Below are 23,958 nucleotides of genomic sequence, written 5' to 3' on the forward strand. Positions count from 1 at the left end.
CCAGAACCTAACGGTTTTCACAGGGCTGTATTGAAAACAAATATGGATGACTGGATTGAAAATATGAGTTTGATGTACATTAACATTTTTAGCACTGAGGTATTTCCTTGGCAAGGTCTTGGAAAGGTTCTATTTTACAACCTATTTTTTTCTTTTTATAACCAACTTTATTTAGAATTTTGTGGCAAGACACACCATAACAGTGCAAAATACGATTCATGAACATGCATTGCAGCACAGCAAGCCCAACCGTCATTAGTGAACAACATTAGGTAGTCATATCGATAAACCATAGTACCTACACCATTTCCCCCATATACTTACATGCTTCTTAGAGCAGCCACAAGCCTCAATGATCAACTTCTCCTGGTGAGCGCATCAGTCTACATTCTACAACCTATTTATAACAAGCACTGCAAAGCCAATAGGTCTCGACAATGGCCAAGCTATTCAACATCTCAATGTGAATGTCTTTTAACTATGTTGTCTAGCAGAACATCTGCTGTTCAGCATGGCTTAAAGTCACTGAAAGCTTATAATCACATGTTGTTGAGCCAAAGCTGAGTCTCTTCACCCCCCATGTTAAGTTTATTGTCTTGCCCCTCCTAAAACAAAAAAGGCGCTATGATGTGGCCTTCGCTGGCAGCATCATAGCACTTTTTCAGTGACTTTCTGTCATGCTGAACAGCAGACACCATCTATTACTTTTTCGCGGGGAATAGTAAGGCATAGCAGGGTTGTGCCTTGCTTGGGCATTGCTTCACTTTTATGTCGGAACTCTGCTGGTGCTGTACCTCCATTGTGAAGTCTGGGTATGTGGAGATGTCTGCATTCTCACAACACCAGGGGCCCTTTGTGCGAAAGTTCTGCAGGATCAAATCTCAGTTATTAAGAAAGCGAACAATGAGTAGTCGAGGCAGGGCTCTGGGCAGAGGTTGTCAGCCTGTGACCCGGTGTGCGCGTTCCACTGAAAACAGGTTGGGGACCCTGTTCTCCAGCATAGTGGCCATCAGCCAATCTTCCAAGAAAAGCTTGGCGCTGGGAAGTTCGGCACTGTCTAAGAAGCCTAGGAAGCAGATGTTGTTACACCTTCAGCGCCACTCAGAGTCCTCCACAGGAGGATAAAGGGAGGTAATTTCTTCCTGCATGGTGCGCATCCTTGTCCTGCAGTTCCTTCATGGTAGTGTTCATGTAGGACAGCATGGATCCAGTTAAGTCCACTCTGCCCACCAGCTTGCTGTGATCCACTCTCCGCAGGATCACATCCAGACAAACAGCATACATTTTCACCTTGAGGGATGTTTTGGTGTCCAGGATGGCATGCAGTACCTTCTCAAACTGCATAGAGTGATTGTCTAGGGTAGATTCCAGGTGTTGTAGGACCTCTGGGTTGGTGGTCAGCGGAGGACGAAGGCGGACCGAGGCTTTGGGGTCAGTGAGTCAGTGCTTGCCAGTCCAGGTTTACCCCATCATGTTTTGGCGCAGACCGGAGGTGGACATCAGATATTGTTGGTTGTGTGCTGGCCAGGACCTCTCTGTTATTACAATATTGCTGTTGAGTGTAGTGAGCAGCCAGAAGGCAATCAAGTGTAGTTGGTCTATGTGTGGACCCCGATGGGGAGGAAGCAGACCGTGGGCATAGTCGGGGAGAGGGGGTACCCAGCTCAGCTGAGTGCACTGGAAATCAGACCTCCACCTCATTCTACTCGGCGCAATGCATGGGTACTGGACAGGCTATGGATTAAGTGTAGGTCTCCAAGACCGAGGGTCCCCTCACAGGTGATGGAGTGCTCCCATGCAGCTTTTTAAAGACTGTGCATGGGCCCCGGTCCACACAGCACACAACGCCACCAGTGATGCTGCCGGCATGTTCACGCCCCAGACCACAGGACCCAGGTGCTACCATAGAGAGCAAACGGTGGGGTAAGTCAGGGTCAGCGGCCCGCAGGGCGCTCATATAATGCAACAGTGGAGCAGCAGAAGTTAAAACGGCAGCATTTCACAAGGTCCGATGTTGTGCAGCAGCTGTGCAAGGAGATCGCCCAGAGACCATCCCACAATGCAGTGTGTCTTCTGGGTGGGGGTGAACACGTCCTCACGACCCCCCAAGAAGTACCTGAAGGTCTGTTGAGTGTTCTAATGTAGGGAGGACCCAACGGTTCCAGAACAAGCAGCTCATTTGGTGCAGGTGTACAGTGTCCCCAGCTGCAAGGCCTATTCAGTTGCATATGACCCACGTCATACTTTGGCTGTGCAGTTGGGGCGTTTTATGTGTTTATTACAACATTGTTCACCCAGTGGGGCAAAGGAGGACACGGGGTGCTTTCTGTCAGGAATGAGGAATAGGTTGGGCACTTTCCAGCACTCCCTGGCGGCACCGGCCAAGCGGGGGCCTGGCTCCCTAAGCGGTCCTCATTGTGTGCAGGGATGATAGAAACAGCGATGGGGTCCCCAGGTAGGTATGTCATTATTGGGCAGCTGGGCTACAGGTGGAAGCAGGGTTCGGGATGAGTGCAGTGCCAACCAGGCAGGGCTCCGGAGCACTCGTTGGACCATGGAAGTGAGGTGGACCCCAACCAGGTTCCCACGTGGCCCGGGAGCACCGAAGGCCGCTCACGATGTTGGTGGCGCAGTAAAGTTGTAGACCATCTTCTGGCCTTGTCTAGGGATCCTGTAGTATGGCGACTAGGGCTCCGGACATCAACCGGTAGGCAGGCTCAGTAGCAGGCAGGATAGCTGCCGTTGTGAGAGGATTTTGTTTGGGCCCAGTACAGAGCTCTGCTAAAAGTGTCCAGTGCTGCAGCCATTTTGGTCACGCCCCATTCTAGGCAAATCACTTAATCTCCCCTTGCCTACAAAATTTAATGAGTCCTTGCACAAAGGAACTGGTGCTAATGTGAAGCACTTCAATACCTTTGGGTGGTGTTTGCACTATATAAAACTGCACAAAAAAGTAACTGGTGCTAATGTAAAGTGCTCCACTAACTTTCGGTGGTGCCGGCACTATATAAAACAGGACAAAAAAACTGAAAAAAATCAGGGTGTTAGGATGGTTTACAGTAGTGAACATGAGGAATATATTGCATCAGCAACCACATTCACCACATTAACCATTGCCATGGACCCGGGGGGTGGGGGGGGGGCGGGGGTGCAGGCAGCCCATGATAACATCAAGCCGCAGCCTAGCTTCTTTGAAGAGAATTTAAGTTAAGAATCAATTGCACAAGGAAACACTTAACAGGTGAATGCGGTAAAAGAAAGTGTCCTGATTGGAGAAAGGTGAAGAAATACAGTACCACTCTATGAAATGAGAAGCAACAAGGTGAGACACGCACAGTTCAATGATTTTGCACAGGAGAAATATAACTATGCAATTACAGCAGAAGATAGAAGGATTTAGAAGCTTTAGAACGCATACCTGATTCGCTTGAGGTCTAATTTTCCATCTATAAACACAATTGTCGAACAACCACATATGATGTAAACATGCATACATGTGTACCAACACGCGTAAAATAAGCAGAGACTACACGTGTGCCAAGTAACAGCAGCTGTGCACACATGCTCCAATCAGCACATCAGCTATACACTAACCGGACATTAAAAGGCTGAACACCACCACTCACTAGAATGAAAGAGACTACAATGGGGGTTTAAAGCAGTGATGGGTTGGGGGTGGGGTGATATGTTGATGGGGCAAGCACTGGGAGGTGTGAGAGAACAAGCAGAGACAGGAGGGAGGAGGTGGGGAAAATGGAAAGCAGCAACAAAGTGAAAAACTGTGACTGGGAGGGGGAGATCTATGAATGGGGCCTGAAGGTGGGTGAGAGGAGATGGAGCTGGTAAAAGCATGGTAGTGTGCTGTGTGGAGTGCTTAAAAAGAAAGAAAAAAAAGTAGGCAGCGACGGCTCGTGGAGGGAGTTACGGTGGGGCAGGAGGGTGGGGAGGGGGAGGGGCAGGGTGGAGGTTGCTAAAAACCGGCATATGGATAATTGCAGGTAAGTAAACAATTTAATTAATAAAAACGAATTTCGTAGCTCGCACTGCATTGCATTTTGCGATGCAAGGCGCACTACGAAATTCGTTTTATTAATTAAATTGTTTACTTACCTGCAATTATCCATATGCCGGTTTTTAGCAACCTCCACCCTGCCCCTCCCCCTCCCCACCCTCCTGCCCCACCGTAACTCCCTCCACGAGCCGTCGCTGAAAGTAGGTACTAAAATGGTTGTAAAAACGGGAGCAGTAGATTTTTACAAGTACTTGGTCCATGCGCTGGGGAGGGCTAAACACAAGAAGGGGCATGACCATGCATGCCAGGGACAAATGGTGGGAAAGAATATGAGACAGATGATGGACAGAGCAAATGGGAACCCTGTGGGCGGGGTGAAGCCCCCAATTAAACATAACATGTCGCTTCAAGACACTGCATGGGCTGTCTCGCTGAGACTGAAAAACGTCCCATTGTCATAACTGAGAAGCTATTGTTTAATTGCACTATTGAATGAGTGGTTAAGCTGTTTGCCAAATTGTTGTTACAAAAACGTATACTGTGGGCAACTGACAGGAACTTGATAATATTTATACAAACTGAGTTTGGGTCATTACATTTTTTAACTGAACTCCAATCAAATATCCATGTGCAAGTAAACTATCAAATAGCAATGGCTTACACCCAGTTCAAATACTGGTAATGGTATTAGACAGGGTTTTCATTTTACGAAAACAAATAGACTTTCCAGTGGAACCCTTAAATCCACAGCACCTGAACTGCTTCCCTCTATTATTCTAGCCCCTTTATACTTATTGGGGTCTGTGTACACACTGAAACGCACCCACCGTCACAGTGCAAGTCCCCATGGGAACATAACAGTTTGAAACATAAGCACAAGTGCACCACTTGCCAGATTCAAGGAAGGAAAAACAGTTGAGTAATTTGTATACAACACAAAAATTCTTCAAAATTTTGCTTTTATTCCAATTTCTATTTTTTAAAAGTGATCATAAACATCACTTTTTACAACGATACAGCCAATTTATTTCGTCCTTATGAAGGACTTCTTCAGGGCACTGATAGTTAGAATAGGTAGGTCTCAGCAAAAAAGCCGGAAAGTAACCGATCAGCAGCCTATATATTGTTCTGCATCTATATCAAGGCTATTCGGTATCAAGTGTTTGGAAAAGTTCCTCAAAGTCATGAAGAAACAAATAGATAAATTAAACAGGGTTTCAGGATAAGTCCAATGATGAGGCACAGATTGCTATGCGCAATATCATGTAAAAAGTATCACTTCTGAGACGGTCTATACAGCGTTTAAATGTAGGCCAGTTTGCAGATTCCTTATAATGAAGGGGATGTGCCAAGGATACAGATAGGACCCCAAAAATCGGCGCACATATGAGCGTGAGTCTCGCAATCTAAATTGTTCTCACACCGGTGAGTTACATGAATCCCCATATCGTTAGCCTCATCAAAGTAAAGAGCAGACCCAATCTCGGCGAGACATATGGCCTATGGAGACATGTTGCTAGCCTGATACTGGCTGCCGGCAATGACTTTGAGCATACAGGATGCATTTGAATTGATATAGATTGGGTCTGCTTTTTACTTTGATGAGGCTAACGATATGGAGATTCATATAACTCACCGGTGAGAGAACAATTTAGATTGAGAGACTCACGCTCATATGCGGGCCTATTTTTGGGGTCCTATCCAGGGTCGGATTGGGATCACAATTCGGCCCGGGCACTGACGAAAAAAGTGGCCCACATTCAAGAGGCAAGACCCATATTTAAGGGGCGTGGCCCACATTCAAGGGGCGTGCCCTTTCATGAAACACTATTTGCACAGACAAGGAATGAAAGTGGGAGGATACTGTTCTTGCACAGGACACAGGGCAAAGGTGCCAATGGCCTACATGCTGAGCAACTAAAAAAAATAGCAAGGCCCCTTTCTGTCACAAAATTATTCCAGCCCTCCAGCACAGGAGCACCTGAAAAGCAGCAAAGCCCCTGCTATTACTAACCTACTTAGCCCTCCCCAGACCTTCAGCTCAGGAGCACATGAACAGAGGTAAGGCCCCTGCAATTAGTAAATTAATCAGCCCTCCAGGCCTCGGAAAAATGTCCTGGCAGGTGAGCACAAAACACAGTTTTCTGGGTCATCCAAGGTAGCCAGGTAGCCAGGGGGGAGGCTGAGGTGAGGCGCATGGGAAGTGCCTTTCCAGTGTGTTCTGGCAGTTTGAGTGTTTACCATTTACTGTAGTATTACCCTTGTACCTGTGTATGGTACCCTTTTGTAACTTGCACACGTCACTTTTCTCTGGTATCACACTGTATGCTCCCTCTCACTTTTGTTTGCTTTAGATACTTGCACAAGTGCCACCATTGCCTATGTAACGTTTGTTCTTGTGCTGGAGTGTCTGCCATTTATTGCAGTATTATACCTCTACTTGTACTTTGTACACTTTTGTAACCTGCACACATATCACTTTTTCCTCCTGTAATGTACCGATTGCTACCTCATGTATTTTGGTTGCTCACTATTGTCACTTTTGATTCATGTAACTTAACGTTTGCTTTTGTAATTTGTCCACTTGTAATTTTTCTCCTCATGTAATATTGCTGTTCCTTGTGTGAAGCGCTCTGACACCTTCGGGTAAAGTCCGCGCTATATAAAATTGCATAAATAAATAAATAAACTAAAAAAAAATTCCAAACATCACCTGGCCCCCACAGCCAGACCTATTCTTCCTCGTCCACTATGCCCTGAATGTGAAGGGCTGTGGGCGAGGTGCTTAGACTAACACCGTTTCTGGGCTGCATGGGCCCCAGGGGGGCCGAGGTGAAAATGGCTCAAAGGCCTGAGAAACACCTGGCCCCCAGGGAGGCCGATTATTGCAAACAATCACCCCTCCCCAGCCCAGCCTCAGCGTGATTGCTTGGCAAGGCAGGGGGTGAAGGAGAGGCCACAGCTGACAATCACTGTCCGGCTGCACAGCGAGGCTGCTTTCATTTTCTCTGTCTGTCTCGTGCCCTCCGTGGGCCGTTTTTTTTTTCTCCCCTTTCTTAGTCCACTCTCTGTGGACTGGGACAGGGGAGAAAAAAACGGCCCACAGAGGGCACTGAGGCACCGGCACTTCGGCCCATTCCCGAATGACCGCCTTGCCAATCCGCCCCTGGTCCTATCTGTATCCTTGGCACATTCCCTTCATTATAAGGAATCTGCAAACTGGCCTATATTTAAAGGCTGTATAGACCGGCTCAGGAGTGATCCTTTTTACATGATATTTCGTGTAGCCATCTGTGCCTCATCATTGGACTTATCCTGCAACCCTGTTTCATTTATCTATTTGTTTCTTCATGACTTTGAGGTACTTTTCCAAACACTTGATACCGAATAGCTGTGATATAGATGCAGAATAATATATAGGCTGCTGATCCGGTTACTTTCCGGCTTTTTTGCTGAGATTGACCTATTCTAACTATCAGTGCCCTGAAGTAGTCCTTTATAAGGACGAAACGCGTCAGCTGTATCGGTGTGAAAATTGATGTTTATGATCACTTTAAAAAAATAGAAATTGGAATAAAAGCAACATTTTGAAGAATGTTTGTGTTGTATACAGATTACACAACTGTTTTTCTGTTCTTGAAATAGGCGAGTGGTGCACCTGTGCTTATGTTTCAAAGGGTTTTCATTTTACCATGCAGACTTACCAGTTAGTTTAGACGGTTTTACTCCCAAACTCGTCAGATAAACCTATTAAAATCCAAAATCATGTCTTATTGGTGCCAAAAAATGTCTTTTAATCGGACAATAAATCCCTCTACTATTCAGCAGGTTACTAACTACCAATATATAAGGGTCGCAGTCGACAGCAAACTGAGTTGGAATAGTCATATTTCTAAAATTACTGCTAGATGTTTGGCTGTATTCAGTGGTATTAAATAAATGTTTTTCAATGAATTATGGAGGCATGCAATAGGTTCTGCCATAATGGCTGTAAAGGCAAAAAAATTCCATTGCTGTTACATGTAACCATCGTAGTTTCTGCTAAAAAGAATCAATGTTTTGGAGAAGATCTTTGTTAGAAATATCTGTGGCCGTTTTAACCTTAGGACTTATACACCCCATGGCGCGATTCACCTTGAGCTTGTGCTGCTACTTTCTCTTGATATTATTCAATGTATTATTTATATGTGCAGCTGTGTTCAGGATAAAGACAGTCAAAACTTTATAAAGAGCACTTCACTCTTCACTCTCAGACAAATTCCAAACACACAACACCCTTATCATAACTTCTCCAGACCTGGAAAAATCTCTCCTAGACCTGTCCCTAGAACCTTCACAATTATACTGACTGACAACTATTTTGAACAAACATACACTACCAATACATTCTTACACACTGGTCACTGTAACCCCCTTTTTGCTCTTTAAGGACCTAAAACCGCTGTGGTCAATAACATTTATAATGTGGTGGATGACCTCATAGGAGTAACAAAACTTGAGGGCCCCCCTTGCAAAGTACATTCAGGGGGCCCCTAATGCTCCGGATCCAGACTGAAGATCTCAGCCCAGGAACTGGCTAGTGCTGGAGTGAGCCGCCAGAGCTCTGGGAGCCCGCACCACGCGGGCTGCATGGGCCTTTGCTACGCCACTGGATGACCTGCTGACATGCAACTCATTACCTCCACAGCGTTGAGGACGTCAATGGGTCGCCGAAAGCACTATAAAAGAAAATGTTGCTGGTGTTAGCACCAGAAGTATTTTCTTTTTAAAACAGCATATTGTGACACATGGAAAAGCTTCCCTTACACATCAAGTATCTTTTTTTGATGCTGTTAGGTAGGACAAACAACGAGCATGGCATGCTGACATTGCACAAATAAACTGAAAGCAGACTGCGTGCTTAGGCACAATGTGCTATCACTTTTGATCAGTGGCAAGGAAAATGTCCCCTTTTCACCGCTGCATTGCCCTAGTGGATTGCCCTCAGACAGCGATTCTCAAGCAGGAATCAATCCTACTATACATCAGAAAAAACTCTTTGGAGGGGAGCTGTCTCCCTCCGCATGGCCAGTCCACGCCCCAACAGGTGCAGCAATCTTCTGCCCCCTGTGAAGCAGCTAGGGGGTGGTTACTCCCCATCTTTCCCCTCCACCCTCCACCAGTGATCAGAAAGCCCATTAGACACTAAGGTGAAAGGCATGGCCAAAAAATAAAAGGGATGAGGGCAGCCTGCCCCCATCCAAGAACAGGTGAAGAGGTGTGTTTGCCCCATATCTCTTCCCCGGGGGATTGAGCAGTGCCGAGGGCAGAGCTTTCGACGTCTGAGCAGCCTCGGGCTTATATGTAGTCAGTGGGCTCCTCAAACTCCAAGTAGGCATCTCTCCACAATGATTAAGCTAATACAAGCCGCATTTTAAAAACAAATTTGGAGGACGATATAGTTATAGCATTGGCTATGTTCTTGAGCTGGATGTGGGATACCCGTAGAAATAACATGAATAAATCAGGTGCTGCAAATGTTATTCCACTCTGTAATAATTAAGGGATTATGCTCTCTGGGGAGATTTGGAGCCGAATTTAACATGAGATTCGCCGGCACTTTAGATCTATTCTGCCTAGCTGTTTAGATTTTGAAAAACTTCTTATCCAAGGCTGTTAGCATACATCAGGTATTATCAGTCCTATATCATGAAATGACAAATGTTTTAAAAAAAATCTTATAAAATAATTTTTATTACTTTAATATTTTAACATTTTATTCTTGTATTATCTGTGTTATCGAAAACATGTAACAAGTGGTGATTAATGAATAATGTGATATATTTTATGTGTCTTTAGTGATTGAAATTATCGAAATAAAGACTACTTTGACCTGGCTAATGCAATTTACATTTTCAGAAGCGTGTGAGAGCATCTCAGAGACAGCTGTCCATTTGATGGCTAATATATCCACTCTCGAAATTTTGAGAAATCAAAATGCCTCAGCAGCAGGTATGGTCTCCACTACAGCACTCCAAGCCTCTCTTCAGGGGCTCCCTGTGGAGAGGAAAGGAAAGGGACTTGTGTCTCCCCTGTAAAAAATCAATGGGAGCACCATGTCCTGAAAGGGGAAATTTGTATGTGCATATTTACTAATACTACAATGATGCTGATCACTGGTCTGAGAGACAGAAAGAAATGAAGAGGCGAGTTTACTAATATATTTCACACAACCCTGTGCATTGGCTGTGCTGCATGTTGTGAAAGGGAGCGAGCAGGACAGGACCATAGACTAAAATATGGCAATGCTCCCCTACTCCCAAGCACTTGCTCATAATGTTTGCCTTGGCTATGCTCACATCTTTCCAGCACAGTGCAAGGGTGTGTGAGACTAGCTTAGGTTTTGTATTAAGAGTATCCTTCCAGCACAAAACGCAATGCTTAGACTAACTTTAAAACGTTTACCACTTTGTATCTGTGCAACACACATCGAAATTTGGAAAACTTTGGAGAAAATACATATTTTTCCTAAATTTGCGCCTGGCTCAAGGAGGGATCATTTTGCCACAAAGCCCTGTCTACAAATGTTAATAGATAGGGCTTTGTGTCAAAAACCATGAGTAGCAGCGTTTGTATGCTGATGTACCACCCATGGGAGGCCCCTTGGCACAAAGTAGCACAAAGTAGCACATGGTTGTACTTTGCACTATTTTTAGGCAATTTCCATTTTGCAAAGTGAGTCCAACTCAACTCTTTAGGCCGCTATGCATCACTCTTGGTTATTTCGCACCAGCGCAAAGTTTTGATAAATCTGGTCCAAAGTCAGCAGCTTGAATGTCTGTTGTATAATGGCATTGATCCTTCATCCCATTCCAAACCCAGCTTTATTTACTATAATTTATGTCAAATATTGGATTTATTTTCTCTTTTTGAAAGCACCATATGAAGTATTAACCCTGTCAGGCTAGCTTTTTGCCCCTATCTTTCAATTTTATGCCCTCTAGTTCATGCTCTCACCCTCCACTTCTGTCCTTCTTACTCTATCTTGCTCTCTCAACCATCAAGCTCTTCTTAATTTTCTCATTATGTCTTCTACTCTTTTCACAGCACCCAACGCCTACCTTCTCCCAAACCCTCCTGTTTTTCTTCATTCTTTCACTGCCCTGTCAGTTTTTGGTCTCTCCTCTGCTGCAACCCTTTTATTTCCTTGCTTGTCCATTACTATGACTCTCATTTCTGATCTCCTTTTACACCCCCTAGTTCCTAATGCTTTTTGAGCAGAAAATGTGCGTATCACAAAAATACTGCTCGGTCTTTGGTGTGTCACTCCAGGAGACTCTGCCAAGTCACAGTCTGTGACCTGAAAGAGTGTCCAGCAGCACTGCACCTGGAATAGGAGGTTGTCTGGTGGCAGACAGTGCAGATTGAAATGTGAAAACCAAGCTCTCTTTGGCATCCGACAACCCACAATCCAAGGGTGCAATGAGGGGCGAATGGAGGATGATAAAGGCGACTTGGAAGGTAGTGTGTGGGCAGAGATTTGCTAGATCAGTGCCCTGTGGATGGAGGAAGGGTGGTGGTTCGCGCGGCCACAGAAGAGAGGAAGAACAGGAGGGGGTGGTGGTGTAGAGCATTTAAGAGACAGCAGTGGGGTGATTGGTTCCATGAGACGATGGGCAGTGGAGAGGGAGGGGCTTGGAAGGCAGATAGTTATGTAGAGAGACAGGCTGGAGCCTGCTAGCACAGGAGGAAAGCCCTGTGTATTTGAAAGCTGTTAACAGGCAGGTGACAGAGGAACTTAATACCTCTGACGTTAGCTGTTACCTATTGCTCACCTTCCTTTTATAAGCTCAGAATCAGTGCAGAGTAAGCATGGGCGAATTTTGCGAATCTCGCGTTCGCGAATTTTGCGGATTTGCGAACTCGCAATCCGCAAAATCCGCGAATTCCCGCGAATTTGCGGATTTTTTTTTGTGTGTTCGCGCGTGTTTCTGCCAGTTCGCGAGGGTTTTTACAATTTCGCAATTTGCGAACTTACCTGTCGGGTCGCAAGTTTTGCGAACTTGTTGTTTCTACGTGTCCAGCCTGTTTGGGACACTCTTCTTCATCACTGCCACTCTCTGTCACCACTGCCACTCTCTGACTACTCATGCCACCCTCTGGCCCACCCATGCCACCCTCTGTTTCATCACCACACCCTCTGGTTGTCCAGTGTACATTATTTTCGGCAAAGCAAAGCACACCTTCCCTGCCTCAAGTGACCTGAATTAATTTGGGGCTGATTAATGTGTCACAGAATATTTTTTTAGCTGGCACCTGCTTCCTTAGTGCTTCCTGATTAGTGATCTTTTGCACTTGCTAAGTGCTTTCATTGTTGCAAAATTAGTTACAACACCTGCCCTGCCCCAACTGACAATAATGAATTAGGGGCTGATTAATGGATTTTAACTTCCAGCCTGGCTCCTGCTTGTCTCCCTTAGCTGTAATTCAGGACCTTTGTGGCATATGTGTAACTATTCTGAGGTTCAGAGCAGGGTCACATAATAGTTGCAACTGGCAACTGAACTCTGGAGGGGCCCCTCAGGAAGCACTACAGGAAATGGCTACTAATGATGAGCCTGAACTTTTGAACCTGGTAAGTAGTTTCAGTTTTGCTAAGATCGTATTTCTGCAATTTAGCACTTACTCGCGGGGTGCGAAGTTGTACTGGCAAGCCGCGAACTCACGCGAACAGTGCGAGCAAGCCATAAAATCCGCTGCTCGCGGATTTTGCGGGAGATTCGCGGATCTCGCGGATTGCGAATTTACCGAAAATCCGCAAAATCCGCGAGCGAAACGGATTTTCCGCCCATGCTTAGTGCAGAGCCAATGAAAGGAGGGACAGCCTCATTTTTAAAATCAAAATGAAATGGCAATGTTTGCTGGTGCTTTCTTAATAATTGGTTGATTTTTCAAAAGTGCTGATTTTGCCATTTTTTAGCAAATCACAAATTGGTGATGTCCTGGTGGGCCTAAATCCTCTCTCCAACTTCCATTCTCTTTACTGCTTCTTTGTATCTCATTCTTCCTTTCTCCTCTTTCTAGGTCGAGTCTAGGCTGTGCATATGCGCTGTCTGCAAGACATGCTTTAGCTCTTCTTTGGGCTTCAAGCACCCCTATCGATTTCCATTTGTTATTTCTTGTGCCATTCACAAATGCTGGCTTTTGATTGATGTATGCTTGTAAATGCCCCTTCTTTGGGTGCTTGGCTCCCTCCCAGGCAATTTCAATAAGTGATCCTTCTGGTTGGCCATCATCGCAGCCATCGTGAAGATGCTCCCAACTGTTGCACGATTTGTTCTTAGAAAAGTAAACTGTACTATGTGACACGCTCTATGATCCTTCTGTAGGCCATCATCGCTGCTGTCATGAAGATCCTCCCATCCTCTGCATGATTCGGTTATATGCCCGGATTAGCTCCATGTAGTGAGGCTGCTCATTTCTCACATTGTCCTCTTCGCACAAAAACATTACAGCTGTGACCTTTTGCACATATTCACCTGCATTACAATGTTGGATACAATTCTCTGAAAATACTTCTGTTTACACATCTGACTTCACATAAGATTATCACAATGCATTGAACACCAAGTACAAGGCCATTATGCACGGATGTACAAATGTTGTTCTATCTTCATCCACAGGTTGACAAGGCTATCTACATATCCATAACATTGCTAATGTATATGTACATCGCAAGGATGCGCTTTATTATAAATAATCAGCATCTCATTGGATTAGAAGAGGGGGCACTTCAGCCTACATCAAGAGTCCCGGCATACTGAGACTTCACCAAGCAGCGGTCTGACATCTCCATGAGGGGTGTCCAGTTTGTGGCCAGGACGGGGTCCTCCATTCTATCCCACCAGGTAATGAGGTTGGATCTTCCCTTGTGGGATTTTTGGCTTCACACCTACACACACTTTAAGTATACACAGAGTAGGGTTTGCATAGTAGAAATAGAACAATGGGAGAAATGTATCTACTTTTTACTCTTTTGGCTCTTGTAATCACTTTAATCTGCTTCTGTCTACTGTTTATTGCAGCACACGTATTTTACACAAGATTAAAATAGGTTCAATAAATATGTTGAAATCGTCCCACTGTGTCACTATGTATTCTCTGTATAGTTCTCTGAGAACAAAGAACCACGAGTGACTTAGCGAGAGGTTCTGATCTTTTACCTCGATCCCTAAGGGGTCAGGGTTGTTATCTTCAGTGGTTGCCAGAAGCAATTCGCTCCCTGGTAGGTTTAGAGGGGCTTATGGTGGCACTGTGAGCTAGTTGGTCTCTAGGCCAACATATCCTGCGGGGATGCTCGGAATCATTCTAGGCATCTCACTCAGATATTATGTTGTCCAACAACTGCACAGATCCTATGGATTAGTGGGAACTACACGACAATTTGTTCTTAGAAATGTAAGCTGTACATTGCAATACACTCTAGCTTTCCACAAGCACACAGTATGGTTCCCTCTCAGAATAGCAGAAAATGGCTCTATTTCTTAGGCTTCCCGCTGCTGTCAAGAAGAACCTCCCATCCCCTGCACGGTTAGTTTTAAGAACTGTATGCTGTGCTATGTGATGCGCTCTAGAATTCCACAGAACTCAATGTCACACAGCTTGGCTATGCCACTGTTTTTTTTTAGATAATGAAGCTTCTTCTGGTTAACGGGTGGCACCCTGCCAGATACAGCATTTCCCCATGCAAATCAATTTACTCCAGTTACTTTTTGTTAAGCATCAGCATAGATTGCTCCTTTTCCATTTTCCCAAACTTAACTAGCTGTTGTACTACATGCTGTTATAGTGTTCTGTTTTTTGCACCTATAGCAGTCACATGGGGAGAAGTCTTGCACAGGAAGACTGAAGAATCCCTCAAATAGGCTTGAGAAAAGCAGCACTTTGGAGTCTGTTTGTTTTACAAACGACACCTTAAATCTTGTAAACCAGCCCAACGCATTTTCCGGACTCTAACCTCCATTGCACAGTGGGCAAGGAAGCTGATGTGCACCTATTCTCTTCCTCACCAGCAGCTACTTGTGTGAATATAGCCCGGGCCTGTTTTTATAAACTACTATCCAAGGTATGTCAAATTACCTATATATTTTCTTGATGGGGACCAGTCTCAAATTGAACAGAGTGTGCTTGTTTTTCTATGTCCGTCTTTAGCCTCAATCTTCTTCGTACTTGCTGACCTGAGGTGATTGAAGAAATCCTGGGTTATTTTTGTCTGCCTCGGTGTGGATAAGCTTGTTTAAGGAAAGAGGCAGCATCGATGCCTCAGCATTGCGTATGATTGCACTTCGTCAGAAGAGTCAGAAGTTCTTTCTTCGACCACTTCCAGGATCCTTCCTTGTCACCCTCAAAGGCTCCTTCCCTGCAGTCCACAGGTAAATTCAGTAGCACATTACGGGCTACTTCCCATGCACCTCAGAGGTTCATTTACTGCTGCCAACGCCACTTCAGTGGCGCCTCACAGGCTCCTACTTTATCAGATGCCCAAAGGCTCATTAAGTGTACATTACTGAAAGATAAACTTGTATTCATGTGTGAATTTGGGGTATATATCTCAGGAGATGTCATGTGGAAAGTTCAGGAAACAGCACAAATGAATCCCAGTGTTCCACAACAATCCCCCCCATTAAGTGTATCACTACTGCCTGAGACCTAAACAGTTTCTTCACCACTGAGAGCGCTTGGGTAGATAATAACAATGGTGATAGTGATGTAATAAAAGAAAAACAAAGGAATAATTCAAAAGAATTCAACAAGTCAGAAAACGGTATAGAGTCAAAATATTTAGTTTTTATTATCGACTAGACATAATATCGAGTAAAAAATATAGAATGGACATAATATCGACTAGACATAATATAGACTACCAAAATATCGACTAGAAATTTTTAATATCGAATAGAATGGACATAATATCGAATCAAAAATATAGAATGGACATAATATCGACTAGATATAATATAGATAACAAAAATATCGAATCTAAGGTAAGTTAATATTCATTTTTAATTTTTGTGTAATATAATTCTGTAGCGGGTTGTGGGTTTATAGGGGAATAGGGTGGGAAGTAATTTAATTATAATTAATTAAATATGTTATTTTATTTATTGGTATTTATTTAGAATTAATTGTTAATTAATTATTAATTGGTAATTAATTAAAATATAATTGGTAAAGAATTTCAAATGTTTAATTGATAAATATGTAAATTTTAGTAATATATTTTCTGTAGCGGGTTGTGGGTTTATAGGGGAATAGGGTGATAAGTAATTTAATTATAATTAAAGAAATATGTTATTTTATTTATTGGTATTTATTTTGAATTAATTGTTAATAATTATTAATTGGTAATTAATTAAAATATAGTTGGTAAATAATTTTAAGTGATTAATTTAAAAATATGTTAATTTTAGTGATTTATTTTCTGTAGCGGGTTGTGGGTTTATAGGGGAATAGGGTGGGAAGTAATTTAATTATAATTAATTAAATATGTTATTTTATTTATTGGTATTTATTTTGAATTATTTGTTAATTAATTATTAATTGGTAATTAATTAAAATATAGTTGGTAATTAATATTAATTGATTAATTTCAAAATATGTTAATATTTAGTAATTTATTTTCTGTAGCGGGTTGTGGGTTTATAGGGGAATAGGGTGGGAAGTAATTTAATTATAATTAATTAAATATGTTATTTTATTTATTGGTATTTATTTAGAATTAATTGTTAATTAATTATTAATTGGTAATTAATTAAAATATAATTTGTAATTTATTGTAATTGATAAATATGTTACTTTTATTACATTATTTTCTGTAGTGGGTTGTGTGTTTATAGGGGAATAGCTTGGGAAGTAATTTAATTGTAAGTAATTATATTTTTTAAATAATTTTTTGTGTCTAATTTTCATTTATTTTTATATTGTAAAATATTTATTGGTAATTAGTAAATATTTAGTATTAGTAAGTAATTTTTATTATTAGTTAATTTTTATTTGTAATTTTAATTGATTAATTAATATATTTTATAAAATTGTAAAATATTTTAATTATTTTGTAATTGGTATTAATATTTATGTTATTTATATTTATATATTAAGTATTTACTTTCCCTACTAATGCGCTCACTGGAGTGGGAATAGTAATTGTTACCCCTACGCTATCCAACGCTTTCCCTACCGTTGCACTCACTGGAGTGGGAATAGTAATTTTTACCCCTACGCTATCCAACGCTTTCCCTACTGTTGCACTCTCTGGAGTTGGAATAGTAATTTTTACCCCTACGCTATCCAACGCTTTCCCTACTGATGCACTCTCTGGAGTTGGAATAGTAATTTTTACCCCTACGCTATCCAACGCTTTCCCTACTGTTGCACTCACTGGAGTGGGAATAGTCATTTGTATCCTTACGCTATCCAACGCTTTCCCTACTGTTGCACTCTCTGGAGTAGGAATAGTAATTTTTATCCCTACGCTATCCAACGCTTTCCCTACTGTTGCACTCACTGGAGTGGGAATAGTAATTTTTACTCCTACGCTATCCAACACTTTCCCTACTGTTGCACTCTCTGGGGTGGGAATAGTAATTTTTACCCCTACGCTATCCAACACTTTCCCTACTGTTGCTCTCTCTGGAGTGGTAATAGTAATTTTTACCCTCTCACTCTCCAACGCTTGCCCTATTGTTGCACTCTCTGGAGGTGGAATAGTAATTTTTACCCCAACGCTATCCAACGCTTCCCCTGCTGTTGCACTCACTGGAGTGGGAATAGTGATTTTTACCCCAGCGCTATCCAACGCCTTCCCTACTGTTGCGCTCACTGGAGTGGGAATAGTAATTTTTAATCTTACGCTAACCAACGCTTTCCCTACTGTTGTGCTCTCTGGAGTGGGAATAGTAAATGTAACCCTCTCGCTATTCTACGGAAAAATATTGAATATGTTTTGTTAATAATATGTATATATATATATATATATATATATATATATATATATTTTGATTAAAGGGTTGCTGCTGCTTTAAAGGATCACACGGCTGCAGGCAAGTTTTGACACTTGTATTTATTGCTCCCGAGGTTGGCAAAGAATCCGTCATTTATAATAGCTTGTCCCAACGCGTTTCAGTGCTTCCTGCACTTTCATCAGGGGAAGAATGGCCAGGCGGATATTCATTGGCAGTTTCCGTCGTCTTTAGTAAGAAAAATGCGGAAATGTACTTAGGTAGTACAGAGTCCCTTGCACAGCATTTTGGGATATGTAGTGTTGCCAAAAAATTCGTCACCTTGGTAGGTTCCGCCGAGACATTCACAATGTTCAAGTGGTAGCGCCCTATTTTCGGCACGCCACCTGTTAAGGTGCTTCAGTGCACCCCGGTTTTCCTTGCTGACTCGGTTCTTCCATGCTCCTGCAGCCGCCTTCAGTAATCACTGGATTTTTGACGACAGCTGCGTCGTGGAAGGAAGCACCGCCTCGGGAAGGAGGAGGGAGCCGTCGGTGGAGAAGCCAAGTACAGGACTTTCCTGATTACTGAAGGCGGCTGCAGGAGCATGGAAGAACCGAGTCAGCAAGGAAAACCGGGGTGCACTGAAGCACCTTAACAGGTGGCGTGCCGAAAATAGGGCGCTACCACTTGAACATTGTGAATGTCTCGGCGGAACCTACCAAGGTGACGATTTTTTTGGCAACACTACATATCCCAAAATGCTGTGCAAGGGACTCTGTACTACCTAAGTACATTTCCGCATTTTTCTTACTAAAGACGACGGAAACTGCCAATGAATATCCGCCTGGCCATTCTTCCCCTGATGAAAGTGCAGGAAGCACTGAAACGCGTTGGGACAAGCTATTATAAATGACGGATTCTTTGCCAACCTCGGGAGCAATAAATACAAGTGTTAAAACTTGCCTGCAGCCGTGTGATCCTTTAAAGCAGCAGCAACCCTTTAATTAAAATATATATATATATATATATATATATATATATATATATATATATATATATATATATATATATATATGTTTTAAAATTAATTTAAATTTTTTTTTAAAGTTACATTAATTATTCATTCATTTTAAGTTTATTTAAGTATTTTAAGTATGTTTAAATTAATTATATTTATTATTATATTACTTTTAAATTACTTTTAAGATATTTAAAAAATTCGATATTTTTGTACTTACCTGTTGGTAGATAGGAAGTCGATATTCTGGCATTCTATATTTTTACCTCGATATTTTGGCAAGTCGATATTTTGACTGTCGATATTCTGTCAGTGATCCGTCAGAAAACAATTGTCTATTTTTAAGCTGGAGGGAAGTATAAAGTGAAACTCCTAAGAACCTAAACTAAGCCATTGCAACCTCTGAATAAAATTAAAGTTCGCTATAAGAAAAATCAAAGAATTACATCTCTAAGAACATCATCTTTAGTCTCAGTTTTTACTGTTGAATTAGAAAGCCTGGATATTAGAACCCCTAATGAGGGAACATTGAAGAATACGACTATAGACTCAGTCAAGAGGTAAAAGAGATGAGAGGTTACACTAAGGAATTAACAAATGTAATTCGGAGGTCAGTTATGAGGTGATACTGAATATGAAAGATGGTGAAAGTGTAGTAAAGGTCTTCCCTCTTGAATAGAAGAATACCCAAAACATCTGATATTACCTTTACAAGGAGTAAAGGCGAGTGGTCTCGACTTAGTATCATTCACTAGAAATACTGCAGGAGATATATAGTTATAAATAAAACAACAACTTATTTTTATTCACAACATATACTGCAGCAATCATTAATTCAGTGAATGATAATCATAAATATTGTATAGACTAATAAAAAAAGGGGAGGTTCATTGTGAAATAAGAAGAATAGGAGTGCGGTCACTAGGTAATGTCAGTAAGAGAAGCAAGAAATAACACAGAAATAACAACATTAAATGGGGACAGGTCTATACAATTGCTATAATCCATGGAAGAAGAACCCAAGAATAGCTCAAATGAAGACTTGTTGTGGTAAGCTAGAGCATATGACAAAAGGCACCATAGATTAACACTCCTAGTAAATGATTCCTAAATTTAGCTACCTGAAATGTAGCTAGTATCGCAACATTTGAACAAATAACTTGAATATAAATGTGGAAAACATGAAATGCTTACTATTGCATTACTAGAAATGTAGCATATTTCTGATATTGACTTTAAAAATGATCAGATAATTAGCTAAAAGACAGAGAAAAGGCCTCATAGAAGACCAGCATGAGGTTTCTTTTTTCATTTATCATGTCACTCCATCAAGATGTGGTTCAGATATTTTATGAGAACATGGGATTTTTGTAAGCAATTTTAGTACGTTTGATAAAAGATAGCAATAAGAGCTCTAACACATATGATATTGATTAACACGTATACTCCACCAAGTAGAGAAAATGATAGCTAGTTATTCTCCCTGGCTAGTGAACTGGATGATGAAGATCAAAACTATGATGAGATCTTAGTTCCTTTAACTGAAGACGGTGATGCAAAAATGCCTCAGATCTCAGAGTGGTTTGAATATGATGACATTTATGAAAGCCTGGAAATATTTAACTTACTTGTAATTAACAGCAGATTTCAGAGTAATCAATATTCTAGGATGACATTTGACAATGGAAGAACCACTTCCCTACTTGATTTTGAATCTTAACATCTGATGACATATCATGTATAAAATGAGATCCAAGAGGGTGAACTTCATGGCAGCGACCATTATTCATTAAAATTGGATATTGAGGTGACACCACAAAAAAGAGATCACTGCCAACATGGCAACCACTTGTAGATGATGAATGGAAAAAGGCTAAATCAAGTTATTTAGATCATAATTTGAGGACAAAAATGAGGTAATATAAGATTAGATCTCTGGAAACCATTCCAGAATCCTGGAACTGCAGCGCTAGAACTCCCATCTTTAAGAAAGAAAAAAGGGATCAAAAAACATAAAGAATGATTGCACTTAGATAGAGGTATGCTACTTCACATGATGCTGAAAAATACATCATGTGGAAAAAGATCCATCTCACTACTGTATTTGATCGTGTTGATAGGAAAAGATAGTGGGAAAAACATGGATGTGTGGAGAGTCCCCAAATATGTTCAAGCATTAATTATTAATCTTCATGAAGACTCATGAACTAAAATACAAGTTGGGGAAAATGGGGTTCTATTAGCACTAATCGGACCTACAAACGGTCTTCAAAGGGGATGCATCCTTGCACTGTTGCTGTTTTTGGTCTATACCGCCAAAGCCCTCTATCTATATACTGCTAAACGAAAAAAGGATTGATCAAAGACCTACTTAGTATCTACTATGCAGACACTACTACAGTTTTAAATTTGACCCCTATAGCTATTCATAAGTCACTAAATGGATTCCCCTACTACTGCCAAGAAAACTCTCTAAAAATGAACACTGAGAAGCCAAAAGTAAAAGTATTTAGGAAGAGTGCAATAAAATATAAATAGAGACTAGGTAGAAAAAAACTCAATGTTGGAAAAACTTATGAATGTGTAGGAGTAAATTGTACAAGCACTATATCCATGGATAAGTATGTCGGTAGGACAAGTGGCTGCGCAAAATTGGTGGCCGGGACTTCTGGAGACGAGTCCCTTCAAGAACTCCAGACCTGCTGCAGGCTGTTTCTACACTTGCCTGTCCTTCCTATCCCCTTTCTGCCCTGCCTGGAAACAACTTGCTGCATCTTACAGTGCAACCAAGAAAACCCACTGCACCAATAGTAATGGCACTTTTGGCACCTGTCCCCACCCACTGAAGATGTTTCTTCTCCTTCGATCCTGGAGTCCACCTTGTCCTAGACATTGGAATCCTTTTCCTCACTAGCCAGGCAGAAGACACGGACAGCTGAAGATTTGTGCACAGTCATCCCATGGGTGTTCACCATTTGTTTTCTGCTGGTCTGCCCTGCTATAGAGCGGTCTGTCAACAAGTACAAAAAGAGTTACTGGAAGGGATGAGCTGTAGCAGAGGAGAGATTCTGCACAACACAGCTTCAGAAACCAATCTAGCTAAAAAGATGAAAATGCAGACGCCTGTCATTAAAGAGCCCTGCTTGTGTGAATGAAAACCAAGCTGTAGGTCCTCTACTTGGAATATGCCTTTGTGTTGATTTCTTCCATTAAGCCCAATCAAAGTGCTTACTTATTGAACACATAGAACCTTAGAGGTCATTGCAATGTTTCTGGATAACCACAGAGTGGGATTTGTTTGGATTGGTCATTTCCTGATACATGCTGATTTTATTGGTAATTCCGTCCAGGAAAGAGAGGTTTATTTTGGAGGTTTACAAATCACAGCTGCAACAAAAGGGACTGTTGAAATGTATTGTGTCTCACTATCTCACCCACTTAAACAATCTGCATAAAAAGTCTGATATTAAGTGAATTCAGTGGAGTGTACTAGTGTTCCTCCTCACCTTTCTTCATGATTTCATATTTGTGCAGTAATTTAAAAGTTGCCTCAACTTTTCAATAAAGGTCTCTGAATCAGTTTTCAGAGAGAAAGATCACATGCCAATCATATTTGGCAACTAAATACCATGTGTCAAGGGTATGTTTGTGGGCCAATTATTTGTGAGGAACAGTCTTCCCTTAGGGAGAAAAGCATTGTTGGCGGTACTAGATGGGTTGTGTAGGAGACCCAGACATCTCTATTGTTTTTAGACTGGCAATGGGATGCTCAAGAGAACCTCATTTTATAAGTCTGGCACTAGCATCTTTTTCTTGAAAGAAGGACCAGTGAAGGGACTTTTGTAGTAGAAGATTAAAGAGGGTAGTACAATTGAACATTAGTATATTTTTTGAGTAAGCTTTGTGGCCTTGGTGGGCGGGCTGGTCTGCAGTTTTGGGGTTCTACAAGCAATATGAGAGAAGAAGGCTGTTGGGTTGGGTGGCATTGCCAACCTGTCTCTAATTTGCAAGAAGTTATAAAAAAAAACTCCTCTAAGGCTCTTCTATATTTGTTTTTAGCCATTTGTGTAGATGTGTATTGTGTGCTTTCTACATATATTCAAGTTAACTGTTGAAACAGGTTTGTGATTATCTTGAATGTATAAATATGTTACAACGATTTGTTCAATACATTTGAGAAACATTTATCTCAATGAGTGATAAATGTATGTAAAATCTTCCCTTTGTTAGATTTCCCCAAATTACACATTAACTTCATATGCACTCGTCTTCTGTTCCTCAATGGCATGCCCATCGATATGAACTAGACAGCACATTATTTTTGGTCAATTAAAATTAAGAAGGTTCAGAACAACTTTGACAACATTGGAGGACATCAAGTTATAGCTCTATGAATAATGTATCTGACTTTATTTAGAACTGTATTACTCACCAGAGACATTTGTTCCACTGTTATCCATTCAGGAGGGATGTGAAAGTGTGCTCCAGCTGAGTCCCCCAGCAGGATGAGGCCCTTGCTATCAGTACCTGCAAACAAGAAATGTGTTAGTGGTTAAAATGTTGTAGATTATATATTTACTGCCTAAGGGAGTGTATCTGTGAATGACTGAGTATGTTTACAGGAGTGAGAGAGATGTTGTACTTTTATAATCTATATTAAGGCTCAAGATGAATACATGATATTCATAAGAGAACAATAATTATGTTAAGATACTGTGTAATACAACAAATATAATTTCACAAAAGATTATGGGGCCGATTACTATGTGGCGCGTTGGTCGGAGCCTTCCTGGGAAAATCGTAATGGGCAACTCGGTTTACCTTCTGACCGCCGCATTATGATGCTTGAGGTGGCAAAGTAAACTGGCTAGTCATTCCAGATGGCTTACAAGGCGAGTCGGAGCCGGCCTCGTAATCCCAAAGGGCGGACCTTTCCGCCCTTGGGATTA

General features: G+C 41.7%; 1 protein-coding gene across 2 annotated transcripts in view; it reads right to left on the bottom strand.

The window, feature by feature from the left end:
• AOAH (acyloxyacyl hydrolase) overlaps positions 1 to 23,958 on the bottom strand; it is a 973,359-nt gene that overhangs the window by 376,182 nt on the left and 573,219 nt on the right. For both annotated transcript variants that reach the window (XM_086964832.1, XM_086964831.1), the window contains exon 11: positions 23,442 to 23,536. In XM_086964832.1, the coding sequence (XP_086820958.1) occupies positions 23,442 to 23,536 (95 nt within the window). The remainder of the gene's footprint in view (positions 1 to 23,441; positions 23,537 to 23,958) is intronic.

The sequence above is a fragment of the Lissotriton vulgaris genome, chromosome 4_1 (assembly GCF_964263255.1).
Source record: "Lissotriton vulgaris chromosome 4_1, aLisVul1.2, whole genome shotgun sequence".
Lineage (NCBI taxonomy): Eukaryota > Metazoa > Chordata > Amphibia > Caudata > Salamandridae > Lissotriton > Lissotriton vulgaris.